General features: G+C 35.3%; 1 protein-coding gene across 1 annotated transcript; it reads right to left on the bottom strand.

Moving 5' to 3' along the window:
* Positions 1-528: 528 nt before the first annotated feature.
* On the bottom strand, positions 529-25702 carry Serpini2 (serpin family I member 2). The gene is made up of 8 exons (XM_028786785.1): positions 25455-25702; positions 18361-18591; positions 16863-17057; positions 16592-16784; positions 11012-11109; positions 7357-7443; positions 4659-4748; positions 529-719 (listed from the first exon to the last, which is right to left on the bottom strand). Exons 1-8 carry the CDS (start codon positions 25696-25698, stop codon positions 643-645), a joined length of 1215 nt encoding a protein of 404 aa, XP_028642618.1. The 5' UTR covers positions 25699-25702; the 3' UTR covers positions 529-642.
* Between the last annotated feature and the right edge of the window lie 767 nt (positions 25703-26469).

Below are 26469 nucleotides of genomic sequence, written 5' to 3'. Positions count from 1 at the left end.
CCAAGCCACAGTGAGCAGTGCCATCCTCTCTTGCAGGGAGGCCTGGGCTGGATAAGGAGACTTGCTGAGACAGCAGTGTTCCTTCATGGTTTATTGTGCCTGCCTCCAGGTTCCTGTCTTTATTTCCTTCAGTGAGTTGCTGTTTCCTGTAGCACAGTGTTTTATCACAGCAACATACAAGCAAATGAGAACAGGAATCAAGCTTCTCAAAACTTTATGCCATCATACAAAATGATGGTTTTTATGATATTTTCATGCTTTTGTGTCATTGTCCTTTGCTTGTAACCACTATCTCATTGGTCACCTTACTACCTGTTCTGATTCTCTTTTTACCTGTGTCCTGAAATTTGAAGCTACGTCCTCCTGCTTGCAAGGCAAACCCTTTACCACCTGAACTATCAGCCCCTACAAAATAAATCTGATATCAGATTGTCTTAGAATTTTTAAACAATATAGGATTAATTTATGTTTTATATATCAGATTCCTTATTAAAAGCCAAAAAAGAAAAGCATTTATATCTGTCTCTTTTTATTTTATAGGCACAAATTTAACAGTAACGTTAGAAAATTTTCAGAATGATGGCATTTCATCTATCAATCATTTTCCTATAGATGTCTTGTGTTCCAAGACCATCAACTTATTCACAGTGAGTCTAAATCTCTTCCTTTCATTGTTTGGATCTCAGGATCTGTCACCTTTCCCATAAACAAAATTGATTCTAGAAAAAAGAAGAAAAATACTTTAGAAACTTCTGGAGGAAAAGTTAAGAATTATTTTCTTCATTATTTAACAACCCTTTACTCATTCTTCTCTATTGGTAAACTCTGATGTCTGGACCCTCTCCTTTGCTTAAAACACTTTGACCATTATTAATCATTTTTGTAGTTCGAGATGTGAGTAAAACCCTACAACAGTTTGTCATGAAAACTGCCTCAGTCTTGTTTTCCATGAGAGCTTTTCTAAACATAGAGCCCAGCCAGGCAATCACAGCATAATAAAATGGTGATGAGCACAGCACAGCGTCAAGTCTGAAGAATTGGCAGTCATCATTTTTATGCACAGCCTATAAGCCTCAGAGTTAAAAGTGCAGTTTCCCAGACTTCCTTTAGTGCTGAGGAAAAGCATACTTCAATACTAAAGACAATATTTTCATATTGCTAGTACTTCCAAGTGCTCACCAAAATGATATAGCACTGAACACAAATGCAAACACCTGGTTCCAGGCATTCTGTGTTTGGCAGTGATGTGGAACAAAGAACAAGAGGACAGACCAGGAATTAATGATGTGTCAAACCTATTCACCTTACATTTCACCTTGAAGAGAGAAGTGGCTGAGGGTCAATGACAGAGGCTGCCATGAACTTCTTAATTACAGGTGTAATGAAGGTTAATTTTGAAAGTGGCAGAATAAATTCTGTTTAAATTAAGCTAATTAAAGCAGTTAGATATATTTGAAATAACTGCAGGAAAGTCCTATCCTTAGTTAACTCCTTGCCACTCAATCAAGTGACAGACACATGAATTTAAAGAGAGTGGAAAGGGTTGTATGGGCAGGATGGATATATAGGAGGGATTAGAGAGAGGAAAGGGAAAGAGGAAATAAGGTAATTGTATTATAATTTCAAAAGAGGGATACAGATATGATCTTAAGGGACCCAGTAACATGGATAGAGGTACAATCTTCAACTATGTTTTTCCATTTATTTTTTCTTCAAAATCCCAAAATTATGTCAAGAAAGAAAATAAACACCCAGTTTTCTGGTAGATGACAATGTACCTTTCCCAGGATGGCTAGTGCAGTTAGCCCTACAAGGAAGCATCAGTGATTTCAGCTTTCATAATGCCCTAGCATAAAATACGTCTCAGAAATTTTAAGTGACTCAAGTCACTTTTGTAGGTAAAAATATCATTTAGAATTTGAACGCTGCCCTGTCCAACATTTCACAAACACTCTTGGTCCCAGTGTTTTTCATCTCCCTGTTTCTTCACAGAGAACTGTACTTCAGGTAGAGTCTTTACATAATCGACCACTCTGGTCACTACTGAGTTCTGAGAGTTAGAGAAATGTTCCTTAAACAAAAGAGTTTATTCATTCATTCATTCACTGGAATGAAGAGTAACAACAGTCAATACTGGTTATGTCTTTACTTCTTCCTATATACGTGTCCACTACACTTAAGTGTTCACTCCAGCTCTCCATCACATGGAAGCAATTCGTAACTCCTACTATTAAAATCCACAACACTACCATATGGCTAGATTCCAAGATTTAGTCATTCATACTATTCAAGCTGATTCCTCCTTAGTTCAAGTCCAGACTTCTAAATGCATTAATTTTGTTTTGTTTTGTCGGGACTACTGTGGGGTTGAAAACTGTGACCCACTACTTCCTAAAATATGGCAGAGTTCATGTACAGTCTTTAATAATTTTCATCTGGAAATCCATCTATAGAGCTGGTATACTCCCTCAGTTTAAGAAAACAAGTATGTTGCTTATCTCTTATAACTTTAAGAGCTGCAGATAAATGTACTACAATGTACAAACCCCTTAGAATGAAAATCCAAATGATATCCAGAGTTTTTGCAAGAGGAGTATTTGATAAGAATAAAACTTTAAATTCAGGTAAATATTAGTTTGACAAACCTTAAGTAATCTGTCTCCATACTTCAAAAATGTCAACTAAATATACTTTCTGTAAAGCTTAAAGGCACTTCCTGATCTGCCAAGTCAACATCTCACTGCTATGTGGAGTTCATTTCTGGGAGAGAAAAATAAGCATCACAAGAGATATACTGCTTTGAGATAATAGCCCTTTATAAAAGACTTTTAAAAATAATTTCCATTATGTGCATTAGTGTTTGCCTGTGTGTATGTCTATTCATTGTGTGTTTGTGTGTGTGTGTGTGTGTGTGTGTGTGTGTGTATGTATGCCAGAAAAAAAGAGTGTGCTTATTTCTGGGAATTGAACCCAGTTCCTCTACAAGAACACTAACTGCTTATTGTCCGAAATAATCTCTTCAGCCCTGTTCTAAGTTTTATATCTCAATTAAGACCTCCTTGCAAATGAGGGTGGGCATTTATATTAAGCAATATTTTAAAGGAATAATCATACTTCAGAAAGCTTCATTACAATAATGATCATAGAAATTGTCGCTAAGGGTCTAATCACTAAACATTATCACAAATGAACAAGTAGATGTGTTATTTTAGGTTTGAAAATTTCACTGCTGCAATATAGGATGAAATTACATGGCCTTAGAACAAATCATCAATTTAGAAAATAAAATCAAACATAATGATCCTAGATGTCATTTACTTATATGCTTATGTCCAATGTAGAATCACTCATTTTTTGTTTTTCATACACAATAATTCTATACACTAAGTATAAAAAATGATGATTTATTCACGGTTTAAGATGTACATATCAAACACCATACTCTGAATATATTTTAATCCTGAAACATTCGCTACTGGAACTGAAATTATTTTAATACATTCTCGATAATTTTATATTTGTTGTAAAACTCTAACACTAAATATTTTTGAAAAGGCCCACTGGCATTAGCATTAGAGAGTTAGAAAAAAAAGACTAGTGTATCTCTACACTAAGGATAGTGTACCGCATTTGAAACCTCTAGTTAATGTAATAAATTCACATTCTCAGATTAACTATGCCTCTTTTCTTTCAACCCAGTTTACAGGACCTTTTCAATTATTTGTCCTCGATTTACTACTATTTATGTTTGTTGATTTATTTGTAATAAATCTCACTTAGTACTAGGCAAAATGTTTTAAACCTTATATGTTTTTTAAATATTCATATTTTAAATCGTGAAATGGTTAAGTGTAACTTAGGATAGTTGAACAGCATGAATTGACTTATTTACTGACCTAGGATATGAACGGAGGTCTGATCCCATGACCTCAGTGTCAATGTGTAGGGCTATTGAATTTTCTTCAAGGCTTCTTGCCATGCTCTGGATAAATGAAGTACTCCCTGCTCCCCGTGTTTTGTGACTCTCACAAGACAGTGTTGTTTCAGTCCTAAGGACAACCTAAAGATGGCTTTCCCAGGGCTTTCATACTCTGGCAGATCTTTTCATAAGAGCAAGTGTTGACAATCTATCATGAGAACCTGTATTTGTATATTAGACATTGTGTCAAATGGCCATACATTTCTGCCATTACTTCTGTATTTTATTTTATACCTCTTTGAATCTTGTTTGGGGAGGGGAAATGATGTTTCACTCCAGTCTCTTCCTCAGAAGCTCCATGATTCACTCTTCTCACAACTCCACAATTCCCAATATCCATCTCCATTGTGGCACCACGGCAAAATAAGCTCACTTTTCCCTCTGCGTACTTTTAACTGTATGGTCCTAGGCAAGCTATATTTTTTGTCTCTGAGGTTCTACATCCTTATTAATCAAATCTCTAACACCTAGGGGTGGTGTTGGCTTAATACATTCTGTACCAGAATCCATAGTCCCACTACCTTATTTCAGACTGACATCATATGTAACAATAGCATACCTGATGTAAAGAAAAGCATTTACCAAATGCCTATTGAAGGAAAATATGATATACATATACATATAACAACTGACAGCTTAATTTAAGCACTGCCTGTGAAGAAATTTCAAAATGAGTTACCTGTTTGGATGTGCTTCATAATAAACAAAAATGGACGGTTTGCTAGAAATTGAGTTTGAGTCAAACTCATGATCACAGGGATGTTTATGCCTATGAAAAAAAGATAGCATCCATTAAGATGTTTACACAAAAGAGATCCATAAAGGAAATATATTACAATTTTATAGACAAAAGCAATTTAATATAATGTATCTTAAACACAAAGAAATTTGTAATTAATTTTAAACCACCATGCATGGGTTAATGGCTATTCAACCATTCATGAATTCATTCTGATTTCATATTTACATTCAATGAGGAAGAACATCAAATAGTAGATTCAATTTAGTAAAAGCAATGAAAAATGTCATATTCTCAATAGTAATTTTGCATCCACTCTTTACATTACATAATCTGTTCTTAAAATGCTTCACTTTTTTAATTCCTTTTCCAACATGTTTGCATTTCATTGCTGTACTTTAGGCTGTAAGAATCTCATCTGAGTTTAAAAATACTTATTTTGTACCTACATTGCCAGAATTACTCTGTGAGCCTAGATATATATATATATATATATATATATGTGTGTGTGTGTGTGTGTGTGTGTGTGTGTGTGTGTGTGTGTGTATATATAGAAATTTTATTATTAAACTGCTTCTTACAATTAATTATTATGATAAGCCAAAATAGTTCGGCTTATATAGAGTTTGTCAATAATGTGGGAAATTTCAGTGGTCAGTGTTTTCTAGATTAAACATTTTTACACCCATCTCAGGTTCTCTTCAACTTAGTTCTGACTCAGTGGATCAGAGCAAGACCTGAGAATGGCAATTTCTGAGTTGTTCCGAAGTGATGCCCTTGCTGTGCATTTCTCCATAGTGCATTTCTAGTCTCACAGTAAACTGAATCTTCGTCTCAATGGTCCTGTAAAATTTGTTCAGACCCAAAGAAAATTAACATCAATATGTGTAGTCAAAATGGAGAAAAGAAAACGAAACATAATCTTACTAAAACAAAATGAACAATGCTCTTCTACACAGAATAATCATGACAATTCCACACAAATTACCAGTGGATATAAGTTCACATCTGAACTACTGAGATAAATCAGAAAAATAAAGTCAATTTTACTTCCATTCTGATTTTCAGGGAATATTTTTTTGTTCCCCCTTGTTCTTGAACAACCCCAGAGCACATTCTTCAAAGTCCGATTCTCAGGCTACTCTGGGTCATGACTCATCAGGATATCTGCCGACTTCTATTACCATCTCCTAATGAGATGGAAAATTCTTGCTTTACAATGAAAGGTAGTATGCAATAGCCATATGACTTTGAGCTTAAAACAAAGGAACCTGATATCAGTTCAAACTCAGTCAATTAACAGCATGACCCAAGGCAAGCAACATTACATCTCTGGGGCTTTTCCTTCAGTAATGTAATTAGAGAATTGTTCAGTAATTGATGAGAATTCATTCAGTATCGTGTAGAATCAGATGAAATTTTGTGCCCATGAGCCATTTACCTCATCTGAATACATAGTTCTGGTTTATCTACGGATTGATAGAGTCCATGCTCTGCAATCTGTGTTTCTTGAGCATAGTAATGCAACTTCCTTCAAGAAATGACAGAATGGTAAATATAACCCAGTGTGTCCTACCTAAATGTCAAATTCATGGTACTATCCAGTGCTATGAATTAATAAGGAAATCAGTAAGTAGATATAATTGATACTATTTTTCAGTAATACCCTTTAAATGATGAACATCTAAAGCAATAATCAACATCCAAGTCTTATGGGGAAGTTAAAACAGACTTATGAAGGAACCACTAATTCTTTTTATTATTATTATTACTTCTTGTTGATTTCAAAGCTTTCTATCAGTTGCCTTTGCAAGTATTATTTACACACAACAAACATGCTATTCAAAATACTATTTATTTAATGAAGTGCTGTAGAGAGGTTATTCTTAACCTTGATTGTACTCACAAGCCACCTAGTGAGTTCAGAGAGCTAGGGTTTGATAGAGCAGGTCTGGAATGAGACTTGAATTCTGCACTTTTAATAAGTTCCTATACAAAGCTCTTGCCTCCTGTCTACTCACTGCATATGCAGTATTGAGGGCAGGGTGTAAGTCACAATTCAGTGCTTGCTCTGCTTGGATGAATATTGACATCACTTAGGGAAACTTAAGAAAATATTAGAGCTTGGATCTTCCCTACAGAAACACAGATTCGGTTATTTTAAGGCTCTGTCTGGGCATACATTTATTAAAAAAAAAATTCCCAGGTGACTCTAATACACAGCTAAGTATTTGAACTACCACTAAGATAATAACGACAATGAAATTAGAAAGGTGATCACTAAGTCAATTTAATTAAGAATAATATTAAAGAGGACAGTGATACTGAGCATTCTTAACCAGGAAGACTCCATAGCTGAGTCCTGACATTTGCAGCTAAAAGCCTATGTGTTATTTAGGAGTATTTCCAATCTGCAGATGAGACAATGGCAATAGTTGAAGCTCAGTTGCCAGTCAAATCTTTTCCTTTTGCTTTATGTTTAAAGGAAGAGATGAATATGCAAATACACACGCACCATCTTTTTCCATGGTCTATACAGAAACAAGAGAAAAAGGGAGACCAGAAGGTGCAGAACACCCCAGTCTCCATTCTGCTACCCACCCTTCCTCCTTGTTTCACAAGAGCTCATTTGTTTTACCTGTGGATGCTGCGGCTTCGCTTCCATCTTCATTTATCTCAAAGAAAACTTTCTGCATGACTCTGGAGACATATACTTCGGATGAATCTGATGGAAACATGAAGGATTCTTTAACAGTTAAAACCAAAGCCATCACTATTAGATCCACAAACAATTATGTGTTCAAATATTCAGGAACAGTCATTGAACAAATGAACTCTCTCCAGTTTAATCAGTGTTCTGGAGATAAAGATGCCTAGGATTAACTATAAAATTCATGAAATAGATATACAAATAGGAAAAGTTTGCCCAGACATGAAAGCTGTAATCCTCAAATCACTGTAAGATTTGAATGGACACGGGGTTTACCGTTTCATCATGATCTATAGAAATAATGGAAGAACAACCTCAAAGTCAACTTGCCTTTTAAACCGTATATTCAGTTCTTATCTAATGTTAAAACAAAATTTACTTTCCTTCAAGACTAGTTAGGTCATAAAAGTCTAAAAAGCTTTTGTGTCATCTTTCAGAGAAATCATTTCAGAGCTGTGCATTTTAAAACCCCAATAAATGTTTTATTGTAAGACTGTGTCTTGTAGTATTTGTTCTGTTATGCCTGAGTGCTGAGGGGTCCTCTCTTGCCGGCTGGCAGAACTAACATGAAATGCTCCTGGAAGAGTGGTCTGTAAAGTTAATCTTGAAAAGTGAAGTCATGAGCTATACATCATATCAAGTCAGCTTTGCAGAATCAGATGTATCTAGATTCTCTGAAGTCATTACATGCATGCCCTAGAAACTGTCATAGGTGCATAAGTGGTTTGCTGCAGCTACCACTCAAGTCACTCAGTGGACATGAGTGTGCTCAGTAGCAGAAAGCTGTGACATGGAGAAAGGGAGAAACTACAGTTTCAGTATGGATTTTCAAAATACCAGGTAGCCACTGGGTGAGTCACCTAACCAAATTCTCCAATAGGTCCCTAAAGCAAGACAGGATTCACAAATAAAGCAGGAAGTTAATGACCTAATAGCTTGTACAGGTTAGGCAGGTGTGAAATTTTTCACCCAGATTAGCAATGGAACTACTCCAAATGGCTCCTGGGTCATTAGTCTGAGCTACTTGGTCTTATACATATAAGACCAAGTATAAGACTTGGCTGTTAGGGAAAGAACGACACCCGAAACACACTAGCCTAGAACAATGAACATGAGTTCTATAGCCTCACTGCTATCTCTATCTTTGTCATAATCATTTCCTTTAAACTTGCATGAAAAGGTAAATCTATAATTGGTAAATTAAGGAGTCTACAATGATTTTAGTTTTTCTATACATTAAAGTATTTATTGTTTTATTTGTGTGTGTGTGTGTAAATATGAATGCATATTTAAAACTGATGTAAAGAGGCCAGAAGAGGGTGTCAGATCCTCTGAAGCTAGAGTTGCAGGCCCTTTTGTTGTAGTTGTTGTTGTTGCTGCTGCTGCTGTTGTTGTTTATAGTTGTTTTGTTTTTTGTTTTGTTTTGTTTTGTTTGTTTGTTTGTGAATTGCCTTATGTGGATGCTGGGCACCATACTCAAGACTTGTGTAAAAACAGTAAGAAGTCTTAATTACTAATTTCTCCATGTGTTAGATGAATAAGTGGCCTACATAAAGTTTGCTATTTTCCAAGGTCATTAAGACAAATTTGGTCACTTAGATTAAAAAGTTGAGATTCCTAAAAATTAAGGCATTACTGAACATGGCATAGAAACAAAAGGATAGTAAGAAGTCAAATTTGAATCCCATAGTTTCAAAGGTATAAAATATTATATTCAAAATTATTGAATTTGGTCGGAATAAAATATCTACTTCCTGTACATGCTTAGACTGGTTTACATTATGTTTGGGAAAAATTTTATTGTACAAAAATAATCAAGCATAGCAAGTGTTGTGACTTGGAGAAGTGTCATTTCAAAAGGCTAGTGTATTGGTAGCAAGTAGATGATGTGGGAAGATGCTGGACATTGTGGCTTTAGGGCATCCTATCCCTACTCCTCCCTTTCTTCCTTTTTCTGTTTTTTTTTTTCCTCTGGAATGCGATGAAATGAGCTCCTCTATCACGTTTTCCCATAGCCATTTGTCTGGCCCAAATCCAGATGACCAAACCGCTGTGCACTGAATCCTCTGATCCAAGAGCTAAAATAAATCTTTTCTCTTTTGTTTGTTTATATGAGCATTTGGTCACTTCCCTGTAAAGTAGTAAATACAGCCCCAAATTGCTTATGCTGGTAATCCCAGCATTAGTGTTGAAACTTGCTGATCTATTTCAGTCAATGAGGCAGAACCAAATGATTAAAATAATGTAAACAGCTACCTTAGGAGGGGAAAAAATAACAGAAAATTTTAGACCCTTATTCTCCACATGGGGTTACTCTTTTGCACAAATGATTTTATGAGGCATTTTGGAAGTTTTCATAAATCACCTTGGAAAAGGTTTATGGAAGCTACACATTGCTGGAGTTTTAACAATGAGTGTTTAAACATGTAAGGTATATATATTGAGCAAGAGTCCTAAGCCCAGGGAAAGGAACTGTTTAAGGAAAAGAAGTATTTGATTATTATTGGTTGTAGAGGTGGCTATGGTTCAGGGCACCCTAAAGTAGCATTTCATTTAAGTGTTTAATGTTGACTGCTACTGTTGCTACTATAGTGATTGGCAAGAAAAAGATCCGATTGTCTCTGTGGAAACAAGTAACTGTGTCATTCCTGAAGAGGATAAAGAAGTTGTTTAAAGGTAGTACACTTCCTTCGCTCAGAGATCTTCTCCATTCCATTCCATTCCATTCCATTCCATTCCATTCCATTCCATTCCATTCCATTCCATTCCATTCCATTCCATTCTCAATTCCCTGCCCCGAAAGGATTGGTGGGTGAGTAAATTGATGAATACTTCTTCAAAGTCTAGATATTTTCATAAAAGTCCAAAAATACTTTCTACTGTATGTTATATGGTAATAGAAAATAGGCTGACAGGCGTATATCACTATTCCCTATATTGAACAGAGAAGATCGAAAATTTAAAAGTGGATGTAGTCTGTATGCCACTATTTATTTTTCTTTATTTGGTTATTTATTTTTCAGCTATTGATTTGTATCAAGGGGAGAATAATTAAATTAATATCTGGCATACCTGTGGAGGTAAGAAACTCAAAAAGGCAATAGTCTTTAGATGTATGTTAGCATGGAGAATCTACCTCTATTTGCCATCCTGAAGACATCTACATGTAGCTTTGTATACTTTAATATTACCAAATTACCTCTGAAAACTAGTTGTCCATATGGATCTAATTTGTCCTACTTAAATGACAGATGCCATGTTCTAATTTCCATTATTAGTAAGGGAATACAAATAGGGCAGAGTAAAAGCCCATTAAATGCTTCTACTTCCATAGTTTTATTATAAATGGATGAGAATGTTTATGTATCTTTATGAAATTCTTTCTGATTTTCACTGAGAAATTCTTCTTATCCAGTAGATACAGTACATAATAATAAGAGCTTTCGGCCTTAGTATGAGATTTATTCACTATGTATATGCTTACTAGGACTGAGGGCTCTTTCATGTTAAGAGCAATCTGCTAATATAATTTCAAGAAAACAAGTCAACATGGCAATATAAAAATTACTCATCAGTAGCATACCTGTTATTCCAGAAAGGTCACAGCCACCACTAAATATCTCAGTTACATTTAAAGAATATAATGCTTCTTTGAAGTTTATTTTTTGTTCTATTTTAAACCTGTTTCAGAAAAGATATAGAAAAATTACTAAAACACTGCATATTTTCTTTTCTTTTCTTTTCTTTTTTTTCTTTTCTTTTTTTTTTTTTTTTTTTGGTTTTTCGAGACAGGGTTTCTCTGTGTAGTTCTGGCTGTCCTGGAACTCACTCTGTAGACCAGGCTGGCCTTGAACTCAGAAATCTGCCTGCCTCTGCCTCCCAAGTGCTGGGATTAAAGGCATGCGTCACCACCGCCAGGCCTTACTGCACATTTTCTAGGAAAAATAATTATGACATGAGTGACTTGGCAAAGCTTATATTTATCCTTATATTTTCACTAGCCCAGTTTCATTTTCTTGTATCTCATGTCATATATATCCAGTTCCATTAGTTGGTTCCACATTGCTAATAACTCGCTTCCTAAATATAATGTTGATGGGGATGATAAATGGGATGATTTTAAAATAACAATTAACAAAACAAAACAGTTCTATCAAAATTTACTCGTTTAACATCTTTATAAGAAGTATGAAGTTTTCTTCTCCAATTTTCTGTACTCAAGATGTTCTAACAATGATGTGTCATGGCAGATCGTGCAACACTGTGAGCAAGACTCAGCAGTCAACAATCCCAGAGGAAGCTTGTTGCAAGAGAGGCCTTTATAACTCAGGATCCTTCCTATTCTTTCATTTGCTGCGATTCTTTTCTAATGTCTTAAAGTGGAAATATTAAGTGCATAAAGTATTGGAAGGGAACCAGGTAAAATGGATAGCATTTATTAGGTCAGGGGAGAGAGTTTAACAGTGTTTTTAATACTAGGTCATAAGTTAAGATTCAAGCATCCAGCTTACGTGAGTCCCTCATTTATGAATAAGGAACTAAGCAGAAATTTTCATAGATTCTCTTGGGTATAGATCTTCCATTATTCCAAAATAACTGCAGGCACAGATTCTCTATGTATTGTAATGCTAAATTTTGTACCCCTTTGCCAGCTTTTGTTATACAAACCATGTTCCTTGATTTAAAACTATTGGTTAAATAAAATTGCCTATAGCCAGTTACTGGAGGGATTAGAGTCAGGTGGGTTTTGAGTTACCTGGTTGGGGGCAGAGAAGAGAGAGGAAAGAAGAGAGATTGGGGGAGGGGGGGAGAAAGTGGAAGAGAGAGAGAGGGGGAGGGGGGAGAAAGTGGAAGAGAGAGAGAGGGGGAGGGAGGGAGGGAGGGAGGGAGGGAGGGAGGGAGGGAGGAAGGGAGGAAGGGAGGAAAGGAAGGAGGGAGAGAAGGAAGGAAAGAAGGAAGGAAGGAAGGAAGGAAGGAAGGAAGAAAGAAAGAAAGAAAGAAAGAAAGAAAGAAAGAAAGAAAGAAAGAAAGAAAGAAAGAGAGAGAAAGAGAGACCACCATAGGGGAAGATGGGAACATGGACCATGAGTATGTGGCCAGGAGATACAGCAAGTATCTGGAGAGTACACCACTGGGAAGGTGAGGCAGGCCAACAATTAGAGTAAATTAAGGATAACCTCCAGCCCTGCACGTAGTAACTGTCAAAGCCAAATAAAATACTCATAGTCTGAGTCTCATTTATTTTTAAGCTTGTCAGGGATATGTTTAAATTGGTTCTACTCCAGGTCTCATTTAAACAGAAAGAGGGGAAGAACTAGTACATTTTTATTTCATTGATGCTTAGAGAATTTTTTAAATTTTTAAAATATAGTATAAGCTTTTTTAAAACAGGGAACAAGAAATTGTTACAAAGTTGTTTTTAAGCTCAAGGTCAAGATAAGTACAAGAGCTATGATTTAAACTCGGGTCCATTTGGGTCAAAGCCAATGTGTTGACTCTTTCTGTCTTCTAATCAAAATATAATTCTAAACCATGATCTTGATCACTATATACAGTGTGAGTCATTAGTCATCACAGTCCTGTTTCATTTCCCATCTACCTTCACCTAAACTAAAATTATCAAAAAATAAATAAAAGCAAAAGAGTAAGCAACAAAAGGCTGGTTACATAAATAATACATTAAATAACTATAAAATAAAGCATGTTTTAAAAAAGACGCATGTGGCATCCTAAAATGGGGAAATATATGTTTCTTACATCAGTGATGTTCCCCAGAACTCTTACCTCAAGAGCTGTCTCTGTACCCTGACAGACACTTGTCTGAAGATATGTACACAGCTGCTAGAGGACTCTGGATCTAACATCTAAATAAAGTCAGTGGCTACAAATTTAATGATAAATCAGTCTAATTCAATCACAAATTTAATTGATGAGTGTTGATTTAATTTATTCACTGTAATTCTTCAAAGTGATGAATTACCTGTGGGAGTAGGCTAAAATTATTTTCTCACAAAATAGTATGTATTTTGGAATATGCTAGATGTTGCAAATCCTAAGTAACAGGGATTGTAGGGAACAGGAAGACTAAAAATCTATTGCTAGTGGAAATAGCTCATTTTATGCTGCTATTTTCAACTTCTTAGTAATTTCTTCCTAGGAAAAAAATTAAGTATGATTGTTTTAAAAGTATTCCCCGAATAGCAATAAAGGTGGAAACTATATGTTCTAATATAGCTACTATTTTTAGATTAATAGCCCAGCAATTTCAGGATAATGACAAGAATACTGAAGACTTATTACAATGTCTAGCAATGTGTAATTATCACTAGAAAGTCATTTAAATAATAGCCCTGCTCATAGAATAGTCCAGTGAAACCTACAGCAATAGAAATGCATTCAGCCATTTGATAAGAGTATAATCTAAGGCCAATACCTAATTATCCATTATTATTGAAGCCATGAATAGGGGGATGAAGTGGCACTTCCGTGGTTAGGCACTTAATATAGAGCACAGTTTTTAATGTTTACAAAATTCCTAGGAAGTCAGCATTATCATTATCATTGACATACAAGAAACAAATTATAAGAAAGTTGATTTCCAAGCTCAAGGTCAAGATAAGTACAAGAGCTATGATTTAAACTCAGGTCCATTTGGGTCAAAGCCAATGTGCTGACTCTTTCTGTCTTCTAATCAAAATATAATTCTAAACCATGATCTTGATCAATATATACAGTGTGAGTCATTAGTCATCACAGTCCTGTTTCATTTCCCATCTACCTTCACCTAAATTACAATTATCAAAAAAAAATAGCTAAAAGAGTATGCAACAAAATGCAGGTTACATAAATATAAATTAAAAACCACAGAATTAAATATTTACCATATGAAACATCATATTTATAATTCTAAAAATCATATTTATTATTCTAAAATGTTTATGGCATATTCTTTTTGATTTATACTTTTGGAACAATGAGAAAATATTCTTCTGCATTCTGCCCTGGAAATCACTAATAGGCTTTTCATTTGCTTTACACATGGAATTTTCTCCCAAATGCAAGCATTAAGTTGAAATAGGTCTCTCACAGGTAAAAACTACAGAAAATGAAAGAAAATCTGAATTTCTGTGCCCAGATGGGCCCAGTCATGATTTTCAGTCTCTACTGTGAATTTGTCTCATTAGTTCCCTCTCCTAAATACTGAATGTTCTCATTAAATGAAGAAAAATTAAAACCTCTTGATGTCTTCCTCTGAGTTCTTGTCCTATTATCTGAAGTTCCGTTGTATATATAATAGACATTAGCTAGCCCTGGATTATTTAAAGATGAAAGTAATCAAACCAAATCTATAAAGAACATAGCATTAGTATTGAAATGTAAATTCAAAGACTGGGAGATGTTTCATGGAATAAAGTACTTGCTTCATCAGCATGAGAACACAGGTTTGGATTCACAGGACATATATAAAGGCTACCGTGTAATAGGGTTTGTTTATAATCCCAGCATTCCTATGGCAAAATTAAAGGCAGACATGGAATAACAAAGTAGCTACCTTGACATACACATACTCAAATAGCAAGGTGCAAAGAGAGAAGTGACACCTAACCTTGTCTTCTAAGTTCTACACATAAATATTTACATTTATAGGCCCAGAAATATCACACAGACACAGTATATACACATGTATGTAATCCAATATAAAATAAATTCCTGTATTTACATGGATGCTTTTATCTATACAATTAACATAAACACACTTTCATGATGCTTTTTATATACAGGAATCTGGCTCATTGTAAGTATATGTTAGACTCTCCAACTTAATAAAATTTAGTTTCTAAAATAGGCACCAGTTCTCATATTACGTGTAGACAAAATATTATGAACTCTTGTTAGTATCCAAGTGTAAGACAACATTTAAAATTAGTCTTTTGGTACTTTATAGACAACAAAAGCTAGCTCTCAGGATAGTACATTTCAACTACTCTCAAACTTACAGGCTTTGATTCTAAACACATTCTATTTCAAAGTATGGAAGAGGATGTTCTACAAACAAGAGTTATATCTGATCAGTCTTATGTTCCTTCCTTCCCATTGTCTCTTGTATATAAACAGTCTCTTGGTTCTCTGACATTGATCAAAATATGTTACAAAAGAGGTACTTAATTTTCCAACAGTACAGGATGTAGAATAGGTGGTGTTGGGCAGGACTGACTTATTCTGCTAACTCCAAGGATTGCTGGACTATAGTAGAATGTAAAAAGAGGCAAGGGCAGAGTCCAGGCACACTCTTCAGGTCTGTGTTGCTCTTACAACATCTTGAATTTTTACTTTTAATCCAAAATTACAAGAGAGTGAATTTCTGCTGTTTATATCAACAATTTGATGACATTGATTAAATTGTTCCAACTTACTAGTTTACAACTCTCTATGAACTCAATTGAATATAAAAGAAACACAGCACTGGATAATATATTTTAACACAGTATTATAAACCTGCAGTGCCAGCACAACAGAGGCAGGGGGATCATGAATTTAGTGCTAGCCTGGGCTACAAAGTGACTTCAAAATGATCATATGTACATTGAAATTCTTCAGAGAAGGGCCAGAGATGGCTGAAACAAAGTCATCAGTCAACACAAAACTATTTACTGAGCTTATATAATGTTCTTTCTTGTTCATATACAAAACATATTTTTTGGGAAAAAAAGGTTAATTTGGGGAAAATGTGCCTCAGAACTTTGAATTCATGATTTAGTTCATAGAAGTAGAGATCAGATCTAGGAGAAATTAAAGGAAATTATGAGAAGAGAATGTATTCAAGGATATTAGAGAGCGGGGGTTAGATCTGGGAGGAGTGAAGAGAAATAGTGAGCAGAGACTATGTTCAAAATATAGTATATGACTATGAGATTCTCAATTAATAAACTGTTATATTAAAATATATGAAGACATTCTAACACAGGTTATAATATCAACTGTGCTATTTTGGTACCCCATTAATTCTGAAGATACTTTTATCTCTCAGAAGCATATTATTCTGTATAACCATTGCTTTCTATGATTATAATTCTTTGTAATTTCAGTAGAGTACTAATTACCTAAAACTGACCAGAGGATTCTGTTTACATTTCACAGGTCAGTAACACAGAACATGACCCACCGCGGGAGGCTGACTTCTACTTCCTCTTCATGCAGCTCAGAGAACCATCTCCAGATGTGATGAGCAGTAACTTGTTTTTCCACTTCTTCTATGTTCATATCTTCTGTGGGAAGGATGATGACTAAGCTAAAGTCATCTGCCTTGTAAGGCAATTCCAAAACTTGACATGTCATGGATGACTCAGAAAAATAACCTACAACAAAGGAAATTCACTAAATTTATTTGTCAGCTGTCGAGTTCAATATTTAAAATATATAGTTTCTCATATTACCATATTTTGCTCTCAACAGCGCCTTCATCATTGGCACCTTGACTGTTGAGCCATCTTTCTTACTAAAATCTGTCATCTCTGTGTCTTCTTTCCTGAATTTCTGTTTCCAATCCCCCTTAAAATAAATGGCATTTACCAGGACCAGACGAGTCAAGGGGCCAAATTCTTCTTCTGAAAACATATTTTTAATTTTTCCTGTAATGAGGATGGAGAACAAAGTAGAGAGGAAAGTAAAAAAAAAAAGTAGAAATCCAATGGAACTTGCTACAATTGACTAAACCAAAAAAGTCTTGCACAGAGTTGTTTTCACCAGTGTATTGTATCATCTAGCTTTGACAACAGTAAGGACAGAAGGGAATATTGCTAAATACTTCACTAAGAAATGGTGTAAACAGAAACACCAGGAAATTGAAAATGAGAGTATTCTAGAAAAAAGTGAACTGAGCTAGTAATAAACTCTCTGGTGAGATCATATCCATGAACTGTTGTTCAGACAAGAAGAGAATTATAATGTGTCTTTCTGCATATTTATTGATATTATTCAGACCAAACATAAAGGTTGCCCATGAAGACAACCAGATTCAGATCAGTGACAGAGCCAAACTTACTACTCTTATAGCTGCAGCCAGTGACCAGTGCTTTGTCTGATTTTGAGCCTCAAAAAAATACTATTTTCCTCTTCTTTCTCTGTGCAGTAAGCAATTCTTCGTTCATAACACGATGATTTCCTTTTTCACGTCTCTATAAATTCTCCTGCTTACCACCACATCAGAATCTCAATGGACACCTCTTTGCACCTGCCCATGAAGGTTTAAGTAGCAACTAATACAAACTAATAAATTTCTTCACCATAATCATAATTAAGAATCTATGAATATCCTGTATACCCTTACTATGTTATACAAATTGTTATTAAAGTTTCTAATAACAAAAATATTTTAATAGTGTCCTAATTTCAAAGAGAATCTAAGGTTACAATGTTCTACACTTTGATCTCAAGTGTAAACTAACCCTAACCTTTATTTAATGACTTTAATTTTTGTCACTTTTGGGTTTAACAGGTCACTACATTTATGATAAGACTGTTAGCATTATTTTTAAACATTAACATAATCAGCTAAAATATTTACAGTTTACTTGGGAAAGTGACATTTGGAATTGACATATCTAATATATTCCTGGACAAAGATAAACTTTCTGTTTCCATACCTGAAAAAAAATCAATGCTTGAACAAAAATTATTGCTGAAATTCTCCTATTAAGAAAAAAAAGGTGTCTGGAAATTAGTACAGTAATCAATATACTTTTCAAAGCAATTCAGAGTTTCGCTGGGTTGTGCTCTCTAGTGTTAATTTAAATGACAGTCAGGTGAAATGGAAGATTCCATCTCTTTGATCCACAGCGCAATGTGAAAACATTCAGCCACTATTTACTTTAAGATATTAAAAGCTATGAATCCAACAGGAAATAACAGTTTTATGAAAATGGGAAACTTTACCATCTGTTTTGCTTTCTACCCAGGTGCTTATTGCCTGTGCAGAAGTCTTTGCATCCAGAAAATCCACCAGTTTTGTAGCACTCTGAAAAATCTCCTTGTTGCTATGGAGATACGTTTCCTTCACAATGAATCCTTCTTGAAGGTAGAGGGCACTGGCAAGATTAAATGTAAATTCCTGTTTCTTCTTTGAGATGGCTGAAAAAAGTGACTTCAGCACAGAAAATTCCTCTCCTACAAAATAATTATAGCATATACTCACATATTGAGCAACACAAAAACAATAGCTTCTTGGCTTTGACACGTGTTCTGATTTATATCACCGATTTCTCATGCTGAGACATAGCTAACTACGGAAAGTCACAATAAAGATTTTCAACATTTACTTCCTATAGAATATGGATTTTCCAGGAAAATCAATGTTTATACTGGACAAAAATGACCATGTAAATTTAATATTTTTCAGGAACAAAATTATGTATCCATGCTGGCTGAATGAAAGCCCTATTTTCTAATGACATTTTCATCATTTCATAGTAAAAATTTTCCATTTAAGACTCTCCTCTTTTTTTTGATTTTTCGAGACAGTGTTTCTCTGTATAGCTCTGGCTGTCCTGGAACTCACTCTGTAGACTAGGCTAGCCTCGAACTCTCAAACTCAAAAATCCGCCTGCTTCTGCTTCCCAAGTGCTGGGATTAAAGATGTGGGCCACCACTGTCCAGCAAAACTCTTCTTTGCAAGGAAACACTAAAGGGTATTGGTGGAGGTAGGACACCAATGAACAGTTTTTCAATGTTACTTTTCTTTCAGCTTCAGGAAAACATTGTTCTTTGATGAAGAATTGCATCTGTTCAGGTTTCCAGGTTTACAAGATAAGCCTTATAATCATCTCTCAATGTATATAAAAACTAAAGTGCCTGTTTGTTCAGATTCAGAAATTTACATATTTTGGCTATCTGCGAGATCAATAAAAGCCTTTAACCTATTCCAACTATATATAGTTACTAGGTAGAGTCAATTTAAGTCATTACCAGTAGCTGATTATTTATTGGTGAGGGGTTCTGATGGTTCCTTCTATACTTATGAATGTTATAATCATTTTATGTACTTCTGACTTAATCCTAGAACTAGGTCAACAAACCAGAAACAGTTTCAGATAACAGGTTATTTTTGGGCTTCATTACATTTTCAGAAAACAGAACAATATAACAAAAAAAAATCCCTGAAAATGCCAGTTCTGTAACTTTAAAGTTGATAGTATTTTATTAATATCCATTAAGCACAACAAACATTATTCACCATTAAGAGATAATCATTGAATAGAATTATTGAGGGAGTTGGGAAGATAGCTCATTCAGTCAAGCGCCTGCTGGACAAGTAAACGGACTTGATTTCAATCACCACATAAAAGCCAGGGAAGACATTTCATGCCTGTAATCCCAGCACTAGGTAGACAGAGACAGAGGACAGACAGACCAGTGGCTGAGGTTTGCTGTCCATTCAATGTAGCCAAACTGGTGGACCTAGGCTCAGTGAGAGAACCTGTCTTAAACAATAAGGTTGAGAGGAATAGAGTAAGTCACCTGACATAGACCTCTAAACTCACAAGCACAGCCATTCAAAAACAGTGAGAGGAATAGACACACACACACATGCACACACACACCACCATAATACAAGTATTACTGAAAATTTCTTTTGAAGTATAGAAGGAAGATAAAGCATGAGAGTGTACACACCCTTTAACTATAAAACTAGAAAATTCACTCTTTGTGTGATTAATGGATCTAGCACAGGAAAGCTGCCTATACATTGGATCTTACTCAGCTGGCTGCAAGCTATACTTTGGTCCCTGACACCTCCATGGTCTGGAGTTTTTGAATATGTACAGTCTGCACATCTATACAGAAAAGCATGCTAGAACTATTGCATTATTTTTGAAACTTTGGATTCTCTAGTCACTGGAACACAAACAAAGACATACAAGACTTTAAATATAAAGATACCTTTTATATGATTAGACTGGAGGACCTCCATGATCCCTGACAACCCTGGGTTTTCTTATACAAAGAGACAGAGAAAGTTAAACTATTCTGCTTAGTTACACAAAGATTCTGTGTGCTTTTATTCATTGCTATGTGGAACTTTAAATGGCATATTTTGGCAGCTGGATGGCTACAGAGAAGACTTTCCAAGTAAAAGCACAAAAGCTTGTACAAAAGAATGACAAAGACAAAGTGAAAAGACTCTAAAGTAATTTTCAGGCATTTATAATTTATAGACACCTTTAAAGGAATGGTGAGGGAGACAGAGGAAGAGGAAAATTAGTTGTACATCATTTGTCCTAGCAAATAGAATAATGTCATGTACTTAAGGTCTAAGACCTATGACAAAGAGCTAACCTTTGATAAATTACTGAGCACCTATATCAATGGAAAATGATTACCAAGTATCACACAATTGGAGGAGACTATGAAATTATTGGTCTTATAAACTTAATTATATTTATAGGTTAATGACCTCATTGAACACAGATCAAAGAGAATGCATATGCATGGCTGCTTATCCACAATGAGAAAAAAATAATTTCTTAAAATAGAACCTTGGAACCCAGATGATAGGGTGAATCAGTTGGATTGTACCAACCTGCTAGAAATTGTTTTCAAAATCTAGCACTGTTTTGTGTCTTTGGCTACTTTTTGGGTTCTTCTTTCTTCTACCCTTTTCCTTCCAGGACAGAAAGAGACAGGAGAGACAAACAAATAGAGGTGAAGGGACAATGTTATCTTTAGACTAATTCCTGCTGATTAGGGACATTAAGTTCCTTGGTATGTTTGTTCTTCTTGTCAGGATATTTAATTTCTTCTTGTTGTTTATTCTTTGTGCACAACTAATTAACAGACTGTGCCCAACAACAACCAACAGCAACCAACCAATGACCAACAACAACCCGTACACACACCAACACCCACACCACCACCTTGCCTCTCAGGGCCCTAGCATTTATACCCTCTGAAAAGTCCTGAGAATTCCAAATGCCACACATTCACAGAAACTACCTGAAGCCAGTAAATTTTAGTCACATGCTTTGACAATCTGATGCAGCCCTATATCCCACATCTGGAATTAAAAATGAAAATATATTCATATACTATTTCTGTGTTTTTCAAAGGAACCAAAACTCCAAAATTGTCACTACACTGGTTCTCTTCTCCTGATGTCAAAACCCAAATATCAGGTATGTATGGATATGATCCAAAGATTAGACTGGAGAAGTGACTTGGTTGGAGAACTTCCTTGCCACTGAATCATAAGGTCCTGATTTGATCCCAAAATCAAACAAGAAAGAGAGAGGGGGGGAGGGAGGGAGGGAGGGAGGGAGGGAGGGCGGGGGGCGGCCGGGAGGAAGGAAGGAGAAAGGAAGAAAGGAAAGGAAGAAAGGAAGAAAGAAAAGAAAAGAAAAAAAGAAAAGAAGAAAAAGGAAAATGCTAGGCATCCTGACATGTAATTAAGATCTCAGCACAGTAGAGACAAAAACAGATGGATCCTTGGGACATCTTAATACCAAATTTCTTGCCAATCATAGACTATCTCAAAAAAGAGTGTGAGTGGGAGACTGAAGAAATATTCAGCAGTTTAGAGCTCATATTACTCTACCAGAGGACTAGAGTTCAGTTCTCAGCACCCATGTCAGGGGCTCACACCATCTGTTGTTACTCCAGCACCATGTGGACCAACACCACTGTCCTCCACAGGCACCTGCACTCAAATGGAGAGAGAGAGAGAGAGAGAGAGAGAGAGAGAGAGAGAGAGAGAGAACCACACTGACAAACACAGTTTTAAATAATAAAAATAAATTATTTAAAAACTTAACAATTCTTGAATAATAGCCAGCTAGCCAGCACAGTCTTCTGGCCTCAAAATGCTCACTACATTCTTGCATTTACATTCACATACACATGTGCACATCCACACACACACAGAGAGAGAGAGAGAGAGAGAGAGAGAGAGAGAGAGAGAGAGAGAGAGAGAGAGAGAGAGAAAGAGAGAAAGAAAGAGAGAGAAATAGACTAAGAATTATAGTTTGTTTCAGCCAAATGATCCACACAGATTCCCTAAATCCATACCCCATATCTTATAGTAAAGAATATGACATTCATAGAGGTGAGAAAAATTAAAAGGTAGCATGGCTTGGTCAAAATTACAAGGAATTTTTGTTACAGAGCTAGGGCCAAAATTCATGCCAAGTATTCTTTTATTTATTTGTAGTGCTGGGAATTAAATCTGATGCCTTAAGCATGCTGGGCAGACAATTTAATATTGAGTTGTACTGACCCTTAGATTTTCCTTTCATGCTTCACTGAGTAAATAGAAATATTTCCAGTGCAGCCTTTAACTAATCGATAGCCTTTTTTTCTGAGGAATTATCAGATATTCAGCACAATGAAGAAGGTAAGTTTTTGGCATACACTTTGATGCTTGGGTAATGTATAATTGTTGAACACTTTGTGAGTCTCAGTTAACTACCTTTCAGGGCCTATAGAATCAACCAGGCATTAACAAGGAATAATACAACAAAAACCATACATTGGTAGCAGAACTGAAAAATTAATACGGAAAATTCAACAGATAGCATAGTTTGAAAATCAGTGATGGTGGAGGTGGCACTATAAAGAAGGCTCAGTGATTAAGACCATTTGCTATTCTTCCTTAAGACTTGAGTTCTTTTCCCAGCAAAGATTGGGTGCTTCACACAAATCTGTATCTTCATCTTCAGGGATATGATAGCCTCTTCTAGTATCTGCAGACTGCTACAGTCATGCAAAGTACATACAAATACATATAATTTTAAATAATAAATATTTTATAAAAAATAAAATTATTGAGGGACTGATGGGAGGAACAACACTGAGGTATGTCAGTGAGATTCATCTCATGAATAAACTATAAGAAGATGCTGAGACATGCCATAAACAAGATATATTATGTTTGAACACAATATTGTTTCTAAAAAGGAAAAATGGGGCCTAAGGAGATGGCTCAATAAAAGGTTTGCAGGATAAACATTAGGACCTGATTTTGACCCTAAAATCCATGTAAAGAATGGAGTTGCAATGTACACTTGTAATCCAAGCACTGATGAATATGGGAGCATTCCTATAGCTTGCTGGCCACAGTCCAAAGAAATACTGTAGCTCCAGGATTAGTGAGATGTCCTATTTCAAAAAAACAAAACAATAAAATAAAATCACAAGATAAGGTAGAACAAAATGAAAGAAGATATTTGACCTCAACCTCTGTCCTCCACACACCCACATGTACATTCATGTGAATACACACACACACACACACACACAAATCAAAATTAGTTGAAAAATGTGATGAACATAATAAAAGCATTTTAGATAAAGACAAGATTTATGTTTTCTTCTCCTTTGTCCCAGTCCCCACCTGACTGCAAGCACTGACTGCTGGCTGTCTCAGCTGTGCTTTGCTGGAATCACCTTTCTCTTCTCATGTCCGACTGTGTGAGGACTTCACTCATCTCCTTATCATTCGACCCTCATTGTTTCTCACCTCTTGGCTGTGTATCTTCTTTTAGTTCTTCTTGTCTCTTTTATGTCCCAACCTCTCTTTCACTATCTTCCCCTTTGTTTTCCTTTAATACTTATTGTCTTTTCTTGTCTTTCTGTCACTTAGAAAGTACTCAGCAGAAATGCTTGATAGATGCTGCTAACTGTTTTGCCATCCATGTATATTGTTACAAGGAAAATACAAAATTTCCCTTCCCTTATAAGACTCATTTCATCAGTTTGGGAAATATCACTGGCCAAAGTATTCAGCTCCCTTTGTTTTGTTTTTCTCATCTGTCCAGCAGGGGTATATGAAATCTTATAGAGTGATTATAGACATTAAATTGGATGGCTTGCACATGTATAGAGGTGTTGGATAGTCTAAATCCCTGTTTGGTGATACCTCACTATTATTACTGTGATTTTTACATTCATATCTCACCATTCTTAAGACATTTATGTTCCCATCTAAGATGTATCCATCTGGGAATTTAATTTCAGAGGCCTATTTTGATAGCTTATTGTACAATTGGCTTTGCATACATTCATAATATATTACTTTTCAAAGCAGAACCGTGAGATGCAATGTGTCTGGGAGTAGAGTGTTGGGACTTGCTGGAATTAATCAAGATGACTACAGGAGCTTCATTATACATTATTCACAAAGGAAAGGTAATTTAGCTTATTAGCAGTACTCCTTCTGTGCGAACTTCATTTAATTCAAAATGGAACAACTTATGCCTTGCCAATACTTTCAGGAAAACAAATTCCTAAATGCAGATAAGCCATGCTAAGGAAAATATACTGTAATTAATTGTGGTTGTGATATTTAAACACTCAAATAAAAAATCTAGATGTCTCTTCTGACATTCAGAATATGCTCTGCGATAGGGATATAAAGGCTTAAAACCCAGACCACTAGGAAGAGAAAGAATGAGCTATATAACCAGGGAGATGCCCACACATTCCAAATAAAAAAAATTTTTTAAAAATCACCCAAATTAACAAAATTTCTATGGATTATTTAAGTGCCCCCTTGGCCCATTTTGTAAAACTAATAAGCTTATAAATTACATGTTAACAAGTCTTTGGTCTTTTGGTGAAATATTGCACTACTTTTGTGAGGGAAGTTGAGAAAAAATCCTCCTGAAGAAAGGTTTGCTAATTAATGCCCTTTCCAGAAGAATAAATAAAATGCAATGTTAAATTATATTTTGAATCAGTTCCATGTTATTAAATTCAGTACATGGAAATACACAAACAATTCAAAGAAAAATACAAAGACACATAGAGAATTTTATTCCTGTTTAAGCCTTAATTTCTTGATAAAGTATTTTTGCTACATATTTTAGGAAGAAATAATTATAAGTGAACAAAATGGATACATTATAATTATTTCTTTGGTTATAATTTGGTACTATTTCCGTTTATTTTCACTTTTTGAAGTTCTATAATCTGAGCTTTTCCATGATATCCAAAAACTAAAGTGATTGAATCTAAAGAATTACACACACGATGCTTACCTGCCAAGGTTTCCTGCATCCTTAAAGTTTGCAGGATCTGCTGTTGTGCTTTTCCTTTTGCACCCAGTTGGACCATTCCAAGAAGCACAGTAGTTCCAAGAGGAGAAAATATAATGTTCTTTTGGGATAAAGAAATAGCTTTATAAAGATCCACTGCAAATTCAGCATTTTTTTGATCCATAGTTCTTGAAGTTTGACTTCCAGAAAAAAATAGTAGAAAACTCCACAATATGGTCTTATTCATCTTGCCTCCTGTGTATTAATTTAAAATGTATCAGTTCTTAAAACAGACTTTATCATAGTAAGCTTAACAGTAGGACTCCCATCTATTAGACTGTTGTGCATATACACGTGTGTGTGTGTGTGTGTGTGTGTCTGTGTGTGTGTACAAACACAGACAGACAAACACAATATTCTACATAAGGTACTACCTCAGGGAGAGTCTATTTAGTGGCATTTTGCTGAATACGTATTATGTAATAGGAGAAGCCCACATGCTACTGGTACTAAGGGCCTTCAAAATCTAGCATCATTTATACCTTAAGGTTCCTAAAAACAATGGTAAAGCTCTACTTTTAGCAAATGGTCAGTGACAAGAACTTGTCTAGCTTGCTTTATGATTCCTTCCCTCTCTTTTCTCTTCTCTTATTTATTGACACAGCTGTGACTCTGATTCAAGGAAAACTTGTGTTCAGATGACTTCAAATGTTTATAGACCAAGAGCAACTGAACAGTAAACCCAGTGCAGTGTAAGTCAGTGGGCAGTCTGGTTACCCCAACAGTAGCTCTTCTTTACTCCATGAATCTAACAGCAAACTGTCCCAACTCTCACTTCACAGTTTGTCAAAGGAAAGAAAGGGGAATAAAGATGGAAAGGAAACAAAATGATAGTCAAATATAGATAGTAAAATAAAAAATGACTGAAATTGTCAAACACTCTGACAAAACAGAGTAGGGAGAACAGCAACAGAAATCTGTAACCTTTTACAAGACTGCCCCAGTTATCAATTGTCCA

This window comes from Grammomys surdaster, unplaced genomic scaffold, assembly GCF_004785775.1.
Source record: "Grammomys surdaster isolate TR1022 unplaced genomic scaffold, NIH_TR_1.0 125580, whole genome shotgun sequence".
Classification (NCBI taxonomy): domain Eukaryota; kingdom Metazoa; phylum Chordata; class Mammalia; order Rodentia; family Muridae; genus Grammomys; species Grammomys surdaster.
This window is presented reverse-complemented; position numbering and strand designations above follow the sequence as displayed.